Source organism: Notamacropus eugenii, chromosome 1 (genome assembly GCF_028372415.1).
Source record: "Notamacropus eugenii isolate mMacEug1 chromosome 1, mMacEug1.pri_v2, whole genome shotgun sequence".
NCBI lineage: Eukaryota > Metazoa > Chordata > Mammalia > Diprotodontia > Macropodidae > Notamacropus > Notamacropus eugenii.
The window spans coordinates 519,265,279-519,283,163 of NC_092872.1; the positions used below are offsets into that span (position 1 = coordinate 519,265,279).

General features: G+C 45.2%; 1 protein-coding gene across 4 annotated transcripts in view; it reads left to right on the forward strand.

The window, feature by feature from the left end:
- SULF2 (sulfatase 2) overlaps nucleotides 1-17,885 on the forward strand; it is a 135,415-nt gene that overhangs the window by 83,809 nt on the left and 33,721 nt on the right. For all 4 annotated transcript variants that reach the window (XM_072633635.1, XM_072633634.1, XM_072633636.1 and 1 more), the window contains 2 exons: nucleotides 398-549; nucleotides 10,115-10,284. In XM_072633635.1, coding sequence (XP_072489736.1) covers nucleotides 398-549; nucleotides 10,115-10,284 — 322 coding nt within the window. The remainder of the gene's footprint in view (nucleotides 1-397; nucleotides 550-10,114; nucleotides 10,285-17,885) is intronic.

The window sequence follows — 17,885 nt, forward strand, 5'->3', positions numbered from 1 at the left end:
CAATCATAGCCCAAATCATGAAGTTCTACAGAAATACAGCTTGAAAAATAACACTGTTATTGACTCCCAAAACACAATTGAGTTTAAAAGAGGGCATCTAGTTCATCTCTCTCCCTGGTCTTAGCCCAAGACTGCCCACAAATCATCCCTGTCTTCCTTTTATTCCCAAGAGATTGGGCTCATGAAAAGGAAAATCATAGACTTTCAAGCTGGAAAAGGACCTCCGAGATCAAAAACTCCCCAGAGATTATGTCTATTTAACTAATGCCTCAGGTGGAAGAGAGCTTAATAAATATGACTGGGGAGGACAAGAGAGGAATCTTAATTAGTGGCGTAGGAGTGTCAGCTGTTTTGATCCTGTCTTCTCACCTGACCTTTTTTTTTCCTTCATCCCCAGCTTTCTTTGGAAAGTACCTCAATGAATACAATGGTTCCTATGTGCCACCTGGATGGAAGGAATGGGTTGGACTCCTTAAAAACTCGCGCTTTTACAACTACACGCTCTGTCGAAATGGAGTGAAGGAGAAGCATGGATTTGACTACTCAAAGGTAGGTTCTGCCAAAATGGCGGCTTTTATACCTCATATAGCCTGTAACTGAAGAGCTTTGGAGGCTAATGGATTATTATCCCCCCAACTAAAAGCTCAGCCATCTCTTCCCTCTCCTTCATTATCTGCTTCTAGTTATTCATCAGGGTCTGTTAATTCCTTCTTTAAAAAAAAAAAAATTACATTTTTTCAATTCCTTCTCCATATTTCTCATCTCTTCCATTGCCACCATTACCACCTAGGCACAAAATCACTGAATTCTTAAGTTAGAAGGGGCTTCTGTGGCCATCCACTCTAAGCCATAAACCCAAAAGTATCCCCCCTGGAAGGGAGGTGAAGAATTAGGATCTTGCCCCTCATTGTCAGAGCACCCCATCTTCCATTCAAGAAGTCTTATTCTCCCTCTGGTCCATTCCGCTATGGGCTAACAGATGAGAGATAGGAACCAGACCTGGGATTTCATTTCCATAGGGACTCCCAGGTAAGGAAGCTCCCTCTACCAATGCAAAGTTTTTACCTACAACTTAGAATCTTATGTGGCTGCCCAAAGCACTGAATACTTAAGTGAGTTCCTGGAGCCACACAGCTAGTAAGTGTCAGATGAATATTCCTAAAACATTTTTGTCACTCCTTCCTGCTCAGAAACCTTCAGTCACTCCCCAGTGTGTATAGTATGAGGGCCAGAGTCCTCAGCCTGGCTGTCAATGCCTTCCACCATCCAGCCACACCCCCACTATCCAGCCTTCTCTCTTGTTACATCCTGTTGATATCTCAATATCTCCTGGTGAGAACCTTTCACTCTGGTCCAGGGGTTGTAAGTCAGGCATCTGTGAACCTTTTTTTTTTTTTTAAATGTTTCAATAGCTATATTACTGGTTGCCTTTGTCATCATACATATTTTATTTTATTCATAGTATTCTGAAAGATCTCTAGTCTTCACCAGATTGCTAAAGGGGGCCACACCAAAAGAAATGGATAAAGAACTCCTGCTCTAGTCAGACTACTTTTTCCCCTGACCCCTGGTAGACATCAAGCTCTTTTTTGACACCAGGCTCATGGTGGTCTCACCCCAGCCCCTGTATGGAATGACCTTCCTTCTGCCTATCTAAATCCTTCTTGTCAAATGTACAAGATTCTTGAGGGAAAGGACTATTTATTCCCAAGGCCTAACCTAGTACCTTGCAGATGGTAGGCCTTTAATAAGTGTTTTTGGGGATTGCACTGGAATCTCATTTTCCAAGTTGATATCCCTGCCTCTTTCAAGAAGCCTTCCCTTAGTGCTCTAGCCCACAGTGATCTTTCCCTTTTTCTAAACCTTTATCACTGGTCCTCATCATGGACTGCCTTATCCTTACTGTCAGCTAACTTCTTTGTCACTGTGTGTCATCTCCCTAACTTTTCTGGCAGTTCCAGGAGCCCAGGGACTCAGTCCTAATAGATTTCTTTTATCTTCTGGTCCAAATCTAGCACAATGCTATGTGGTGATGATGATGATGATGATGGTTTGTGGCTATGTAGTATTTTTAAATTTATACAATATATGTCATCTTGTTTGATTCCTAGAAGACTCCTCTGAAGGTAGGCTTGTATTATCTCCATTTGATATAGAGAACAAGAAGCATTTTTTAGGAAAGGTGTCTGTCTGTGGTCGTCCTTCATTTTCGGAGAAATGATGGCACGACTTTGTTTTGAGTGAGGGAAGACTGTGCAGGTCATCAGCCTCACTTCCCCTCCTGGGCCATCTGGATCCAATGACCAGATATTCATCAGGATGACTGGAGAAGGCCCAGGATGCACTGAGAGATCTTAGCCTATTCAGGTACTCACTTAGAGTGAGGTAATGCCCACCCAGTGAATAGGCCTCTTTAACAAGTAAACAGGGATGGCCCCTTTAATGAGCAAAAGAAAGAAAAAAAAATAAGTAAATGGAACTGGGAGGGAAAGAGCAACAGTTACTACTGATAATCATTCTGAAGTCAGGAGTGTCCCAAAAAGAGCCCTCAAGTGGAATTTGGGCAGGGACTTATTGTTGTTCAATGTATGGGCTTCAGAGTGCACTGGGTTTAAGGTTTTGGCAAAGAGAAGGAAGGAAGGGAGGAAGGAACAAGAATGAGAAGAGCATTCCAGGCAAGAATGAGTAAAGATGGGGAAGTAGGAATCTAAATGGCATATTTGGGAAATAATGAGGAGACAAAGTTGGCCAGAGCAGAAGGTTTATGGAGGGAGGTAGTGGGGAATAAGATGGGAAACCTAGGTAAGGTTTAGATTGTAGAGGGTTTTGAATACTAGACTAAAGGTTAGATTTTTATCTTGGGAGTAGTAGGGTGCCTTTGAGGATTTTAAGTAGGATGATAGGATGATAGAATTAGAGTTAGAATGTTCCTTAGAAATGATCTTGTTCATTAACAAACATATGAAAGAATGCTCCAAATCATTAATAATAAGAAAAATGTGAATCAAAACAATCCTGAAATTTTACCTCATCACCAACAAATTAGCAAAGATGACAAAAATACGGGAATCTCACAAGGAAAGGTGACTTGTCCAAGGTCACACAAATAGTAAGTGAAAAATCCAGAATTAAAGCCTTTCACAGCTTGACCTCTCCTACCTTTGCAGTTTTCTTAGACCTTACTTTCTTCCACATACAAAGAACATATGTGTACTCTACATCTAGTGACAGTGTCTTCCTTGCAGTTCCTCACACAGGTGTATGCTGACTGCTTATTCCCTATGCCTACAAGTCTCTCCTTCCTTACTTTTGCCTTCTGGCTTCTGTGGCTTCTTTCAGGTCCCAACCAAAACCCCACCTTCTTCAAGAAGCCTTTCCCAGCCTCCCTTAATGCTATTGCCTTTCCTCTAAAATGTTCTTCACTTTTTCCTGTCTATATCTCATCCATACCCATGTGTCTACATGTAGGCTCCCTCCTCTGCCTTTCTTTGTATCCCCAGCACTTAGCACAGTGCCTGGTACATGATAGGAACTTAATAAATACCACGCAGTTAGGTAGCCCAGTGGATAGAGTGCTAAGCCTGGAGTCAGAAAAATTCATCTTATTAAGTTAAAATCTGGCCTCACTAACTTAGCTATGTGACTCTAAACAAGTCACCTAACTTAGTTTTGTCATCTGTAAAATGAACTGGAGAAGGAAATGGCAAACCACTCCAATATCTTTGTCAAAAAGCCCCAAATGGGGTCACAAAAAGTTGTACATGACTGAAAACGACTGAACAACAACAATAAATGTTTTTTGATTTTTTGAGTAGAGAGAAAGCCATAAGTGTGGATGGAAAAGAGCACTGGTGTCAGAAGACTTGAATTCAAATCCTCACTCTGACACTAACCAGCTAACCAGCGTGGCTCTGAGCCTGTGACTTTGACCTCTTATGTCTTCAACTTCCTCTTCTAAAAAATGGGAATAGTTAATAATAGTAATGCCTGTCCTTTTTTTGGATAAAAAGAACCAGAGGAAGGCCTTCAACTCATTGGGACACTCCTCTCTAGGGGATTCATGCCAAGACATAGACAAGACCTTGAGCCCACACCAAGGACTTGCCTCATAGCTAGTGAGACAAGATTCAGTGCTCCTTCCACAACATCCCAAGCGCCTTCTTCACCTGAAAGAGTCCAACCCACCACCCCTCAGTAAATGGTTTGATGTTTCTGGTTACATGCTACGCTGTCTATAGGTCCTCCAACAGCAGATTTTTAGCCCATCACTGGGTTGTTCCTTAGAGTCTTTCCAGCTTGATCTCACTCATCAGTTCCAACTCCATTGCCATAACCTGAGAGGGAGTCCAGGATTGCCTCTGGGGAGGCATCAGAGGAATGGAGAAATGGAGAGGAAACCCAATGGAGTGGATGGAGACCTGGCCTCAGAGCCAGGAAGAGCTGGGTTCCAAGTCTCACCTCTGACACACACTGGCTATGTGACTCTGGACAAGTCACTCTCTGAGCACCCAGGAAGCCCTCTAGGACTGCAGGTCACAGAGTAGAGGCCAGTCAGCATTGTTACGGAGTATCCTCTCATTGGGAATTTCCTATACCAATGGATTCACAGGCCGAGGCTAAAAGAAAAAGATGACAGCAGTGATACTAGCTGGAGGAAAGAAGGGCACGCCCAAAAAGTTAGTGCCAGCACAGCGCTGAGAGTGTGTTGTTCATTAAGACTGGGGGAACATCTAAGGAAGCTTAGTATAGCACATGGGGAGCAGGTCCATGAGAGCATCGAAAAAAGCAGAGAGCATGTACATCAGTTGCTTAGGGACACCACTTAATCGGGGGGGAAGATCCCAGGCTTCTGAAGCCAACCTAATGTACTTCTGATTTTTTTTTCTATTTGAACCAAGAGGTAGGTGGTGGAGGGCAGAGAGTGGGTGCCATTGCTGGAGTAGTAAAAAAGGTGCTCCTGGCTTCCCGTGCAGAAGAATAACTCCATCCCAAGACTAGGAGTCTATCGGGGACCTTGAGAATCATGCTGCTTCCCCCAGGGGAGCCAGGAGAGAGCTGTCTGTCTTAGGGGAGCCAACCCAGTTTCCAGGGATGAAAAAGCATAGAGAGACCCCAGGAGAAACATTGTGCTGCTTTGGAGAAGTTGCCAACATTTATTTCTGAACCCAAGACCCCAACTCCCTCAGCAACTGGTTTATTCATTGCCTAAGAACTCGCTCTGGAGCTGGGGCAAAAGGGGGTGCTAAGTCTCTCCTGGACTCTGAAGCCAGGAGCCTCCAGGAAAGATACAGCCCAGCTTTGAGGGCACTGACTCCATTTCTGGCCCACTCTTCACTCTCCTTCCTGAGAGCTCTTAGCATCTCTCCTGCTGGCAGGGCTCCTTAGCAAGGACCACATTTACTCGGAACAAAATGCATTCACTTGCTTACAGCCACAAGCTAGCAATTTCCTCAAACGGGTTGTAGCACCTCCTGATTTATTGATGTAGATAAATTATTGATGGGGGATGCTCATTAGGGGGAAGGGGGCACAGCAGGAAGACAGCAAGGCTCTGGGAAGGAGGAGCTGCATAGATCTGAAAGAGCTAAGATTATACTCATCTGCTTTAACGTTGGGAATTTCAAACCAACGCTTCCATCCCCTTGAATTTTTCTCCGATTGCCTCATGTCTGGGTCCAGGGCCAGTTAGTCCAATAAGTGAGAGCACTGAACTCACAAAGCCAAGTTCAAAAGCCCGGATCTACTCTGACCTCTGACCTTACCTGCGTGACTTCAACCTTCTCTGGTCTGTTTGTTCCTCTGTAAAACAAGGTTATACTCAGCGACCTCTATGGTCCCTTCCAGCCTCAGGTCTGTGATCATGATATCTCATGGCTTCAGTGCCCATGTGCACCAGTCATCTTTCTCATCAATTGTGCCTACTAAGTAGAAATTGTTGATTTGTTGTTAAGCTCCAGGTTCCAGGGACCTGTGACCTTGAGTAGTCACTTCCTGATTTCTTCATCTATAAAGCAAGGGATTGGACTAGATTAATTCTAAGGATCTCTCTGACTCCAACACTCCCTGTTCTAAGGTCCCTTTCAGTTTTGGCCTTTCATATTCTTTGTTCAAAAATCCCTACCAACTCTGGCATTCTACATCCTCTCAATCAATAAGCACTTATTAAGTGCCTCCTGCATGCCAGGCACTGTGCCTGGGCACTGGGGACACAACCACAAAGGATGAAATGATGTCCCCTCTCCAGGAGAGCTCTGTGGGCATTTCAAGCATGTTTGTCCAATCTCCACTCCCCTATTTAAGCCACCTGCCTTGCTTGTCTGCTTTCTGATTGGCTCCCAAGCCAGCGGTTTGTGCCTTCCCCCTCCACCAGACAAAAGTTTAGAATCCCCCTTGGTAAAATAATGAGCTTCTTACATTGGAATCACATTTTTATTCTCCATGGCAAGTATTGTATCCCCCCAGAGAAAAACAAATTAAAATAAATTCACTTTGCCAACAGCAGCTCAGGAGCAGAAGTAAATAATTCACCTTGATCATATCCCCTTCCTGCCCCTTCAATTTGACTGTAAAATAAACCTTGGACTAGTGAGGACAGGGTTACGTATACTCTATGTGCAGGATAAAAGGAGTGGCTAGGTGGTGCAATGCATAGGGTGCTGGGCCTGCAGCCAGGAAGATCTGAATTCAAATCCAGCCTCAGACGCTTACTATTTGTGTAATATTGGGCCAGGCCCTTAACCTCTGCTTGCCTCAGTCTCCCCATATGTAAAATAGCAGCATCTGTAATGCAAGGTTGCTGTGAGGATCAAATGCGATAATATTCACAAAAGCACTTGGCACAGTGCCCAGCACATAGTAGGGGCCATATAAATGTTTATTCCCTTCCCTGTCCCGGAACTGAGTTGACCCAGTACTGGCTCTGCCACCGATTTCCCAGAGTGTCTCCAGGGAAGTCACTCCTTACTCTCTCAGTCTCTGTAAAATGAGGGCTGTTCACTAATGAACTGTTCAGCTCTAAGTGTTTGTGGTTCCATAGACCTCAGGGAGAGACTATACCTAGAACCCCAAATGACCATCCTATAAGAGGCAGTCAATAAGGGGACCGGGAATACATTCTAATATCAGATGTCTCAGTGTAGACATCTTCCCACTTGTGGAAGGAAAAAACCTTCCAGGGCTCAGCCTGACAGTACATCAGCAGCAATATCTTTGTGTACAGAGAGAGTATTATTTTATAATGATAACTTCCCTCAGTATTATGTTAAGGTTGACAAAGCACATTTGTTCCTCCTGACAGCCCTGTGGAGGTGTAAGGTACGTGGTGCTGTTGTCCCCATTTCACAGATGAGGATACTGAGGCTAATAAGTTTAGGGATTATGGTCACATAGCTGTTGTAGAACCAGGATTCAGACCCAGATCTCTGCTGACTCTGCATCTGCTGTTCTTTATTCTACAGTAAGATGCCTGATCCAACTCTTGTCTCTCTAAATAAAGATCAGCTCTTTGAACTCCTCTTTCTGTGTCCCTCTGATATACCTAACACCATGCTGTGCACATAGTAGGTCCTCTTTCCATATTGAGTAGGTGTTAACTAAAATCAGAAGTAGAACTTGAGTAGAAGGGTTTAACGCACGCGCACACACACACACACACACACACACACACACACACACACACACACACACACTCTCCCAAACATCAGTCCTAAGCACTATTTTGACCAGAATCCTTCTCTGCTTCTTCTGAGGAATAAATGCCCCATTTGCCACACCTTCTGTAGAGCTCAGTCTCTCAGGCCCAGCAGCAACCAAGCATGTTCATCACCAACTGCTTGACTTGTGTGGCAGATTCCATTCCCTTGCCTGGGAATTCACCTGCCTGCACCATTGTACAAGCTTCATCCCTCACCGCCCACATTACATTGGCTGCTGTTGTCCAAGTCTCATCAATCTGGACCTTTCCCTAATTACCAAAGCGGCCCTAGCCTGGCACCTTGCAGACAGCTAACGATCCCAGAGATAATGAGCCTCAGAGTCAGTGGGTAAACCTGTCTGTAACCGGGGAAACATCCCTCGCTGCTATGCAAAGTGAGGTGAGGGTTGGGGTAGGGTCGGTAAGGCTTTCTCAGAGAGCTTCCCACTGACAACAGTGAAAGTGCAGTGCAAGATCCCCCCTTCCTCTAACACAGAGGATCATGGAATCCCAAATGCAGTGCCTGAAAGGAACCTGAGAGGTCATCTAGTTCAGCCTTCTCATTTTACAGACAAGGAAACTGAGGCTCTGAGAGGACACACAGGACTTCCCTGATATCACAAGAATAAGAAAGAGAGCCAAGAAACCAGCCCAAGACCTTTTCCCTCCACCTTTATTTCACTTGAGATCCTATTCCTCTTTTAAAGTCTTATCTGACTCACATTCCCTCCCCACTACCCAAAAACAATCTCCCCTTTCTCTGCATTCTGTATTTCCTTCTCTTTCTTGGAGTATCCATCTCTGTTTTCAGCCTGTACCAGCAGTCTTCCCCTTTCCATCATAGAAGCCGCCATGTGCCCAGAGTAGCATGGCTCCCATTTCTGGCCATTGCATTGCTTGGTTTAATTGTTTTCCTGAACCTCTCTCTTTCTCTCCCTGTTAGTCACATCAGCCCAGTTCTGAGCTCTTCTGACAGCAGTGGTAGAAGAAGCCACTGTCAATATAGAACTATTGATAGGCTTCCCTGATTACCATTTGGATTGAATGGGAATTGATCCACCGGTTGTTGTAACCTCAGCTTATCTTTCCCTCCACCGCAGCCCTTCATTCCTAGGTAGCTAAACCCTCCAGTGGAGCATGAAGCAGGTTTCCATCATGCCTTTAGGAAGCCTTTGGGGTTTGTGTCACATTTCTCACACATGAAGAGAGAAGAAAATCCCTTTCATAGAATCCTGAGGCTGTGGAGTGGCCTTTCCATCCCCCTGCCTCTGGCCTGTCCTGCAGAGATGGCCAGGTACGCTCAGCTCTTATAGAATTTAGGAATAGTCTCTAGGAATATGGTCTCGTAAGAGAACAATCCCTTCTGTTCTCCCCATTAATGACCTCCTACCTAGCTTCTTCACATCCCTCCTGTTTTTATGAGTGAAGAGGCTAGGTCCAGGTCATTGTATTGGAGATTTAGAGTGGGATAGGGCCTTACAGGTCATCTGCTTCAGCTCTGGCATTTTACAGATGAGGAAACTGAGGCCCAAAATGTTAAGTGCCCAAGGTTGCATCACTGGTAAATGGCTGAAGCTGGATCCAAAATCACGTCTACCTAACTTCCAGGTTCAGCACTCTGCAGCTCCATAGTGGCATGGGATGTGATCAGTTCAAAAAACTAGAAAAGAAAGCTTAGGGGGGAAAGAAGGAAAGAAACAGCATTTATTAAGTGCCTGCTATGTACCAGACATTGCAAAGGCTCTACAAGTATCTTCTCAGCAACCCTGCGATGCAGATGCTTTTAATAGCCCCTTTGAACAGTTGAGGCAAATGGAGGCTACCTGATTTGCCCAGGGTTACAAAACTACTAAGTGTCTGAGGCTGGATTCGAATTCAGGTCTTCCCTGACTCCAGGCCCAGCATTCTATCCACTGTGCCACCAGTCTGCTGAAGGGGAAAATGTGGTCATGTGGAGTGCAGTTTGGAGAGGCAGATTCCACTTCAGTCTAAGGAAAAATTTCCAAATCATTAGACCCATCCCAATGTGGAATGGGCTATCTTAGGAGGTGGTGAGTCTCCTTCATTGGAGATCTCCAGATGAAGACTTTGTGGTCACTTGTTGAGTTGCTGTGGAGAGCATTCCTCTTCTGGTACAAACTAGACTTGATTCCCTCTTGAGGTCCCTTCCAACTCTGAGAATCTTTGCAGAGGATCCCCCAATGCCTCTGTTGTTTGGAGTACCCTTGCATATGTTCTCTCTCTTTTCTTTTTTTGGAGGCAGTTGGGGTTAAGTGACTTACCCAAGGTCACACAGCTAATACGTATCTGAGGTTGGATTTGAACTTAGCTGCAGGGTTGCTGCTCTGTCCATTGTACCATCTCACCACTATTTTATTTTTTTTTCTTCCCTTTTCCCTAACCCCTTTATCTCCCCTTCAGGATTACCTCACGGATCTCATCACCAACGATAGCGTGAGCTTCTTTCGGACCTCCAAGAAGATGTATCCACACAGGCCGGTCCTGATGGTCATCAGCCACGCTGCTCCCCATGGCCCTGAGGACTCAGCCCCCCAGTATTCTCAGCTCTTCCCCAATGCCTCACAGCACATGTAAGGTCAAGCTCCCCTTGAGCCAGAGGACGGTCATAGAGCTAAACCTCATGGGAAGCCAGTCTGGGTTTTGTTTTGTCCTGTTGTTTTTTTTAGAAAGACCAAAATGTACAACATTTGCTTAACTGATTGAGAGTGGCAAGGACAGGGCAATTTGGAGATGGCATGAATATTCAGGGAGTTTAATTTTCATTAAAATCAGAATGTATTTCTCCCTTTCTGTAACTGCTTTTAGATGAAGCTTCGAGTGGTGCTGAGCCGATAAGTGCTGTGCGTTAACCTCCTGATCCCCTGGTCTTTAGGGAGAGCTTGGGAGCTGCATTTGATAGAGGAAGAGAAATCGGCCCCCAGTGCAGTGGTTGTCCTGGCTCAGCCTTGGATCCTGTCCCACTGCTTCCACACGCCAGGCCAAATCTCCCAGACTGCCAGCCAGACTTCTGCCTCACTCCCATGATGCACAGCAGCAAAATGGACTCAGCCAAATTGGGGAGTGCAAACTCAGCCTGGTGTCTAGATAATCATGACATTAATTCCCAATTCTAAAGCACTATAAAAGTGACAAAGCATTTAATCTAAACCCCATAAGGGAGGAAATAGTACAATAAACTTTAATCTGTCCATTTCCCCATAAGAAAACTGGGGCTCAGCGACAGTGACTTGCCTAGGGTCATTAAGTGTCCGTATCAGAATTCGAACCCAAGTCTCCTGACTCATAGCCAGGCATTCTTTCCACCCTGCTGTGCCATCTGTGCTGTAAGAAGCCAAGAAAGCATGTGTTCATTCCATGACTTTCTCTAGTGCTTCAAAGAGGGTGCTGTTCTCACCCCAAAGCAGCCTGGTATTTCATGTTTAAATTGTTTGACATCTCCTGCTCATTTATTTCCCCTTTGAAATGAAAATTACAGAAATTCAAAATGAGCATTGCCTGATATTACTTACACATACAATCAACCTTCGCCTTATTAGGAGTGTATTTTGGAAGGTGCTCTTATCTCTAAGGTATAATCATCTGCAAAACAAAAAAAGTCCTACAGCTGGGCCAGAGTCTGAGGTGGGGAGGAGGGAAGGGAGGAATCTGCCTGCCTGCATCTTCTTTCACGTCCCTCAAGCCACCCGCAGCAGCATCTCAGCATGCTCAGGATTCTGACCGTGACTGGTGCTGGGCGTACTCCTCTGACACCGAACTGGGCAAATATTCAAGCACCAACTGGGGGCAGCAGAGAAGATGACATAAGATGCAGATCACTGTTCTGTAACTAAGGCTAGAGTCCAGCCCCTAATTTTATAGATGAAGAATCTGAAAGAGAGGAGTTTTTTATTAAGTACCTACTGTGTAGCAGGCACTACTCTGCTTAGATCATCACAACAACTCTGGGAAATAGAGGCAATTACTATCCCCATTTTGCAGTTGAGGAAACTGAGGCAGACTAAAGTGAAGCAACTCACCCAAGGTCACATAGCTAGCAGGTGCCTGAGGTCATATTTAAATTCAGGTCTGCTATGAATACCCAGACATCCACACCAAGGGTGCCTTGCTTGACACTCAGTGAGCCCCTTGTTCTCTGTCCAGAAGACCCTCATTTCAAGTCCCTCTAACTTCAAGACCAAGCCTCTCTTTCAAATCTTTGTCCCAGAGAATGAAAGCAGGACCAGAAAATCCCAGAATGAACCTATTTTATTTCCACGTCTTTTTCCTGTTTCTGACTCCCAGGCTCAGAGATGTGAGCACATAGCTAGCCTGGGTCTACAGAGAGAGAAGAGACAGATAGACAGACAGAGAGATATGAGGCCCCATCCTTTTCCTCCAAACTTTGCTTTAAAAAATTTCACTGGGTGTGGGGAGGGCTGGGGCCACTCCTGATTCCTGCCTCAGAAAGTTCTTTCCACCTTGGATTGGTCGATAAGACGATGAATCTGTTGGGAAGAGGGCAGCATTTCCGGCAATCAAAGGGAATTCGTAGGCCAAGGTTGGATTTAGCGGCAGGAGTCAGAAAGCAGAGTCCAGAAGGAGTTTGCTCGGTATTGTGATTCATCGTGGGCATTACATAGCAACAGTTTCCATAACCGTCGGCGTGTTCAGAGCTGTAATGTGATTATTCCAGCCATGAAAACGTTCTGCTATTCAAGAGGCTATTAAGGTATCAGAGAAGAAAAGGTATTTTTTTCTCTGAACATGGCCTTGCCTTCTCCCCCTCCCCTCCACTCTCCTCAGCCCTCCTGTGTCTGTTCAGGGCTGGCCAGCCACCTTCTCAGGTCTCCCACATATCCTTAGTCAATACGAAAATGGTGATTGGATTTCAGCAAACTGGAGGGGGATTGTGGCAGGACCTGGGCATCCTCAGACCCAGCTCCTCTCTTGGGTTTCCTCTGTAGGTCAAAGGAAAAATTTGGGATAATGGAAGGAGTCCAAATGTGGACTCATGAGGCCAGAGGTCAAGTCCCAGCTTTCATCAGCTATGTGACTATAAATGAGCTACTTTTTCCCATTGGATCCTCAGTTTCCCCACCAGTAAAATGAAGAAACTGAAAGCATACTTCTTTGGTACAGGATTTTGCCTAGGCCTGGCCCTGCATCCAGAGACGGAGAGACTTAGTGGAGCTAGCACTGTTTCTGGAGTCATAGCCTCGAGGCTTTTACCTTGGATGCTTACTACTTATGTTACCTTGGGAAAGATACGCAATGTTCCTGGGCCTCAGTTTCCTTATCTGTAAAATAAGGGAATTGGATTTGAATGGCCTCTGAGATTCCTTTCCTGTTCTAAATGTTACTATGATGCCATACAGGGTAATACTGTCTTCTATGCTCTAACTTTTTTAAAATTTCTATAACATTTTAAAGCATCTTCTTTTCCTCACCACAACAACCACGTGGTAAATAGGCAGGATAAGGGTTATCTCAATTTTACAGATGAGGAAACTGAGGATCCATGAAATGAAGTGACTTGACCCAACGTGTCCAAACTGGGTCCTGGCTCCAGCCAAATCCAGCTTTTTTTCCACTCTGCCAAATGAACTAAGTGGTGCAGTGGATAGAGCACCAGTGCAGGAGTCAGGAGGACCTGAGTTTAAATCTCACCTCAGACACTTGACACTCACTACCTGTGTGACCTTGGGCAAGTCACTTAATCCCAATGGCCTCATCCTGGGTCATCTCCAGTCATCCTGAGGAATATCTGGTCACTGGATTCAGATGGCTCTGGAGGAGAAGTGAGGCTGGCGCCCTGCACAGCCCTCCCTCACTCAAAACAAAGTCAAGTGCAAGTCATGTCATCATTCCTCTGATGGCATGGTCATCTTTGGCAATGAAGGACGAATACACACACTCCAAATGAACTGTCTCCAAGTCCAATAATTCTTCAGTTCTATAGTGATATGGTATCCAATCAGTTCAATAAACTTGGAAGAGAAAGCTTAGGAGAAAAGAAGGAAGGAAACAAGCATTTATTAAGTGCCTACTACATACCAAACCATTTGAGTGAGATTTGAAGATTCTTAGACCATTTCCTGTGGTTAGAACACAGCCATCCAGAGAAGTGCACAAGGAGCTCATTCACTGGGGAGATGACTAAGACATAAACATAGAGTAGTGTGAGGTTGAAAAACAATAAATGAGGCACAAAAAAAAGACTGGGAAGTATCAAGGAGAGAAGAGATTTTTTCCAATATTGCTGAGTCATTTTTAATCATCTCTGACTCTTTGTGACCCCATTTGGAGTTTCCTTGGCAAAGATAATGGAGTGGTTTGTCATTTTTTTTCTCTCTAGCTTATTTTACTGATGAGGAAACTGAGGCAGACAGGGTGAAGTTACTTGCCTAAGGTCACACAGCCATTAAGGGTCTGAGGCCAGAATTGAACTCTGGAAGATGAGTCTTCCTGACTCCGTACCTGGCACTGTACGCCCTGTAACACCACCTAGCTGCCTCTTCTTCAGGCGTTAGGGGCAAGTGGACAAGAGCTCCAAGGGAAACCGGGCAAGGCTCTGTGGAAGTGGTGGTCGGGATTTAAGGCAGTGCCTGAAGTGTAGTGTGGACATGGACTCAGGAACAGCTTAGTTCAGATTTAGCCTTACTTAACAGCTATGTGACCCTGCGAAGGTCCTTCAACCTCAGTTTCCTCACCAGTAAAATGGAAATAATACAACCTACTTCCCAGGATTGTTGTGAGGATGAAATGAAGAAGTATCTGTAAAGAACTTTGCAACCTTAAAGCGCTATGTAAATGCTAGATTATTGTTTATTATTATTGAAAATTAGGTTGAGAAGTTTTAGGAGATGACTAGGAGATAGAAGGTTCAGGATGGATTGGAGGGGGAAGATACTGGAAAAGACTCCACTTATAACTTCAAAAACTATTTATTAAATACCTGCTGGGTGCTTAGCATTAGGGGGAATCTAGAAATAAGCCACCCAGGCTCCCAGCCTCACAGAGCTCCAGCTCTGGTGGGAGGGCTAACTTAACAAATGCCTGCTGATCGATCGTCCAACATGTACACAAATACCTGTAATAGGGAAGGATTTGGGAGTGATTAAGGGCGGTGTAAACAAAGCTCTGTGCTTCAATTCTGATCTACATCGCCTCGCCCCTGGGGTTATTGCAAAAGCTCATCAACCAGGCTAAAATAAAAATCACCATAATAGCCTATGTTTATAGTAACATCCTCTCAGCAACCCTCTAAGGGAGGTAGCTTAGGTGAGATGAGCTCACTGTTTTTCAGGTAAGGAAACTAAGGCTCAGAGAAAGCAAGGCTCATATTCTTTACTTGTATCAGACTCTCCATGGGGTTTTCTTGGTAAAGATACTGGAATGGTTTGTTATTTCCTTCTCCAGCTCATTTTACAGATGAGGAAACTGAGGCAGACAGGGCTACGTGACATACCGAGAGTCACGCAGGTAGTGTCTGAGGCCAGATTTGAACCCAGGAAGGTGAGTCTTCCTGACTGTAGGTATTGTGCTATATCCACTGGGCCACCCAGAGTTAGCAAGGACCCAAACTGAAGTTTGAACACAGTCCTCCTAGCACTAAGCCTTCTATTTTGCCCCTTAGGTGAGCATTTTCTTTTGCTTGTAGGGGCAGCTTATGGGCCAGCGCTTAGTTTTCCTTGGTCCACTCAGTTCATCAGCAAGCATTGGTCATGCAGACCCTGGGAGGCTTCTGGTTGCCACAGAAGGGAGAGTTTGCTACAAGTGTGGATAGGGACAGGGCTCAAGAGCAGTTGGCATACTGGGTTGGTTTTAAGTAAGTCATCATCTGCAGATCATCAGATTCAGATCTGGAAAGGACCTGAGAGGTCATCCTGTCCAACCTCTACATTTTACAGTAGGGGAAACTAAAGCCTTGGGAGTGGAAGAGACTTGTCTGTGGTGATGCAACTATCTTTTTACTCCAAATTCAGACCTCTTTCTGTTATCCCACAGCTGCTTCTCTTGGTATAACTTTGTTCAGATATAGATCTCATAGAATGACCTCTTAGGTTTCTTCAGTCTAGAATGTATTAAGTAAGCCCTTACTGTGTGCCAGGCACTGACCTAAGTGCTGGTAATATAAAGACCAAAACATGGTCTCTACCATTCAGGACATTACATTCTAACTAGGGAGACTTCCAGGATGAACATCTAGGAACATATAGATCTCTGCAGAGTAGATGAATTGTAAGCTGAAAGAGGAAGACACTAGCTACTATGGGGACCATGAAAGGTCCAGAGTCTTGAAGGAAGTTGGGCAAACAGAGGCCCAAGCTCTAACTGGTTAAAACCCGTCCATAGGTCCCAGATCAGATGGTACTCCCCATGGAGTGGGACCCTGAGAGCAATGGCCATCCCTTCATTTCTGTCAGTGGGCTGTGAGTCCTTGTCTCTGGGGTGAACCTTTGAAAGGTGATCATCCTAGAGATGTGAAATGTATCTGTCTTCTGTTCCCCCACCCTACCTTCTTCCCCTGACATCTGACCTGTCCTTTAGTAGCCCACTCCAAGGACCCTCCCTCTCTATGCCTCCTCCTGCATGACAAGGGTCTCTGTCACCTCTCTGATCTCAGAACTCTTTGTACTCCTCATCTGCCCCCTGAGCAACTGTAATTCTATAAGAGTGTGGGCTTCTCTGCCACCGCATCAGACTTACATCATATTAGATGGTCTTCATGAGTCACAGTGACCCCCCAAAAAATTCATCCATCAGTAGCCAACTTCAGTCACAAACAAGCTTCCACACATTTAATCAGAAAGGTCAATGATGATAGATGTACAGCCTGTCACTGGACTTTAGCTAGAGAAACAAACATATATTTAAAAAACTTAGCCTGTGCTAAGTGCTGGGGATACAAAGAAGGGCCAAAACCTCGGTTCCTGCCCTCAAGGGACTTGTATTCTAATGGGGGAGGCAACATGCAAAACATCGTCTCTGCAGGATGTAGAAAAGGCACAGGAGAAGGAAAGGGGAAGGTGGGCATTGAGAGAAAGTCTCCTGCAGAAGGCGGGATGGGGGCTGAGTCTTAGAAGGAAGAGAGGAAGTCGGAAGGCAGAGGTGAGGAAGGAGAGCAGCCCCCAGGTGAGGAATGGCCAGTGAAAAGGCACAGAGTCCAAGTCGACTCTTTCGAGGAAGATTGTAACAGTATATGGAGTAAATTGTATGCCTGGAAAGGTAGGAAGGGACCAGAGAGAGGAGACCCTCATTAAGGAGGACCAGGAAAGGCTTCCTTTAGCTGGGACTTGATGGAAGCCAGGGAAACCAGGAGGTGACAGTAGGGATGGAGAGAATTCAAGGCATGGGGGCTGACCACTGAAAATGCCCAAAGCCAGAAGATAGAAGGTCTTGTGTAGGGAGAGCAAAGAGTCTAGTGTCATTGAATTGCCGAGTACATGGCGGGGAGTGAGCAAGGTATAAGAAGACTGGAAATGTTGGAAGACACCAGGTTATGAAGGGCTTCCAAAGACAAACAGAGGATTTTCTATGTGATCCTAGAGGTCCTGGAGTTTATTGAATAGGAAAGTAGCAGGGTCAGACCTATGCTTTAGAAATATCAATTGGACAGCTAGGTGAAGGATAGATTGGAGTGTGGGGTGAAAGAGGGAGGGAACAAGCATTTATTAAGCACCTACTATGTGCCAGGCATTGTGAAAAAAGTGCTTTACAGATATCTCATTTGATTCCTACAACCATGATGCCACTGTTATCCTCATTTTACAGTTGAAGAAGCTGAGGCAGACAGGTTAAGTGACTTGCCCAAGGTCACAAAACTAAAAATGTCTGAGGTCAGATTTGAACCTGTCTTCCTGACTCCAGGCCCAGCACTCTTATCCACTGAACCACCTAGCTGCCTCTAAGAGATGAGTTAGGGAGACCAACCAGCAGACTGTTGCAATAGTCCAGACATGAGGTGATGAGTGTCTGCAGCAGAATCAGAGAAGAAAAGGTGATAAAGGACTTTGAGAGCCAAATAGAGGGTTTTCTTTTTAGTCTGGGAAGTAATAGGGAGCCAGTGAAGTTTACTGAGTAGGGGAGTGATGTGATCAGATTTGCCAGCAGAGCATAAGCCATTGGAGCCTCGGTGGGCAGGGGGGAGAGTGTAGGGGCAAGTGTAGTAGGGTTCACTGTTTGTTGAACA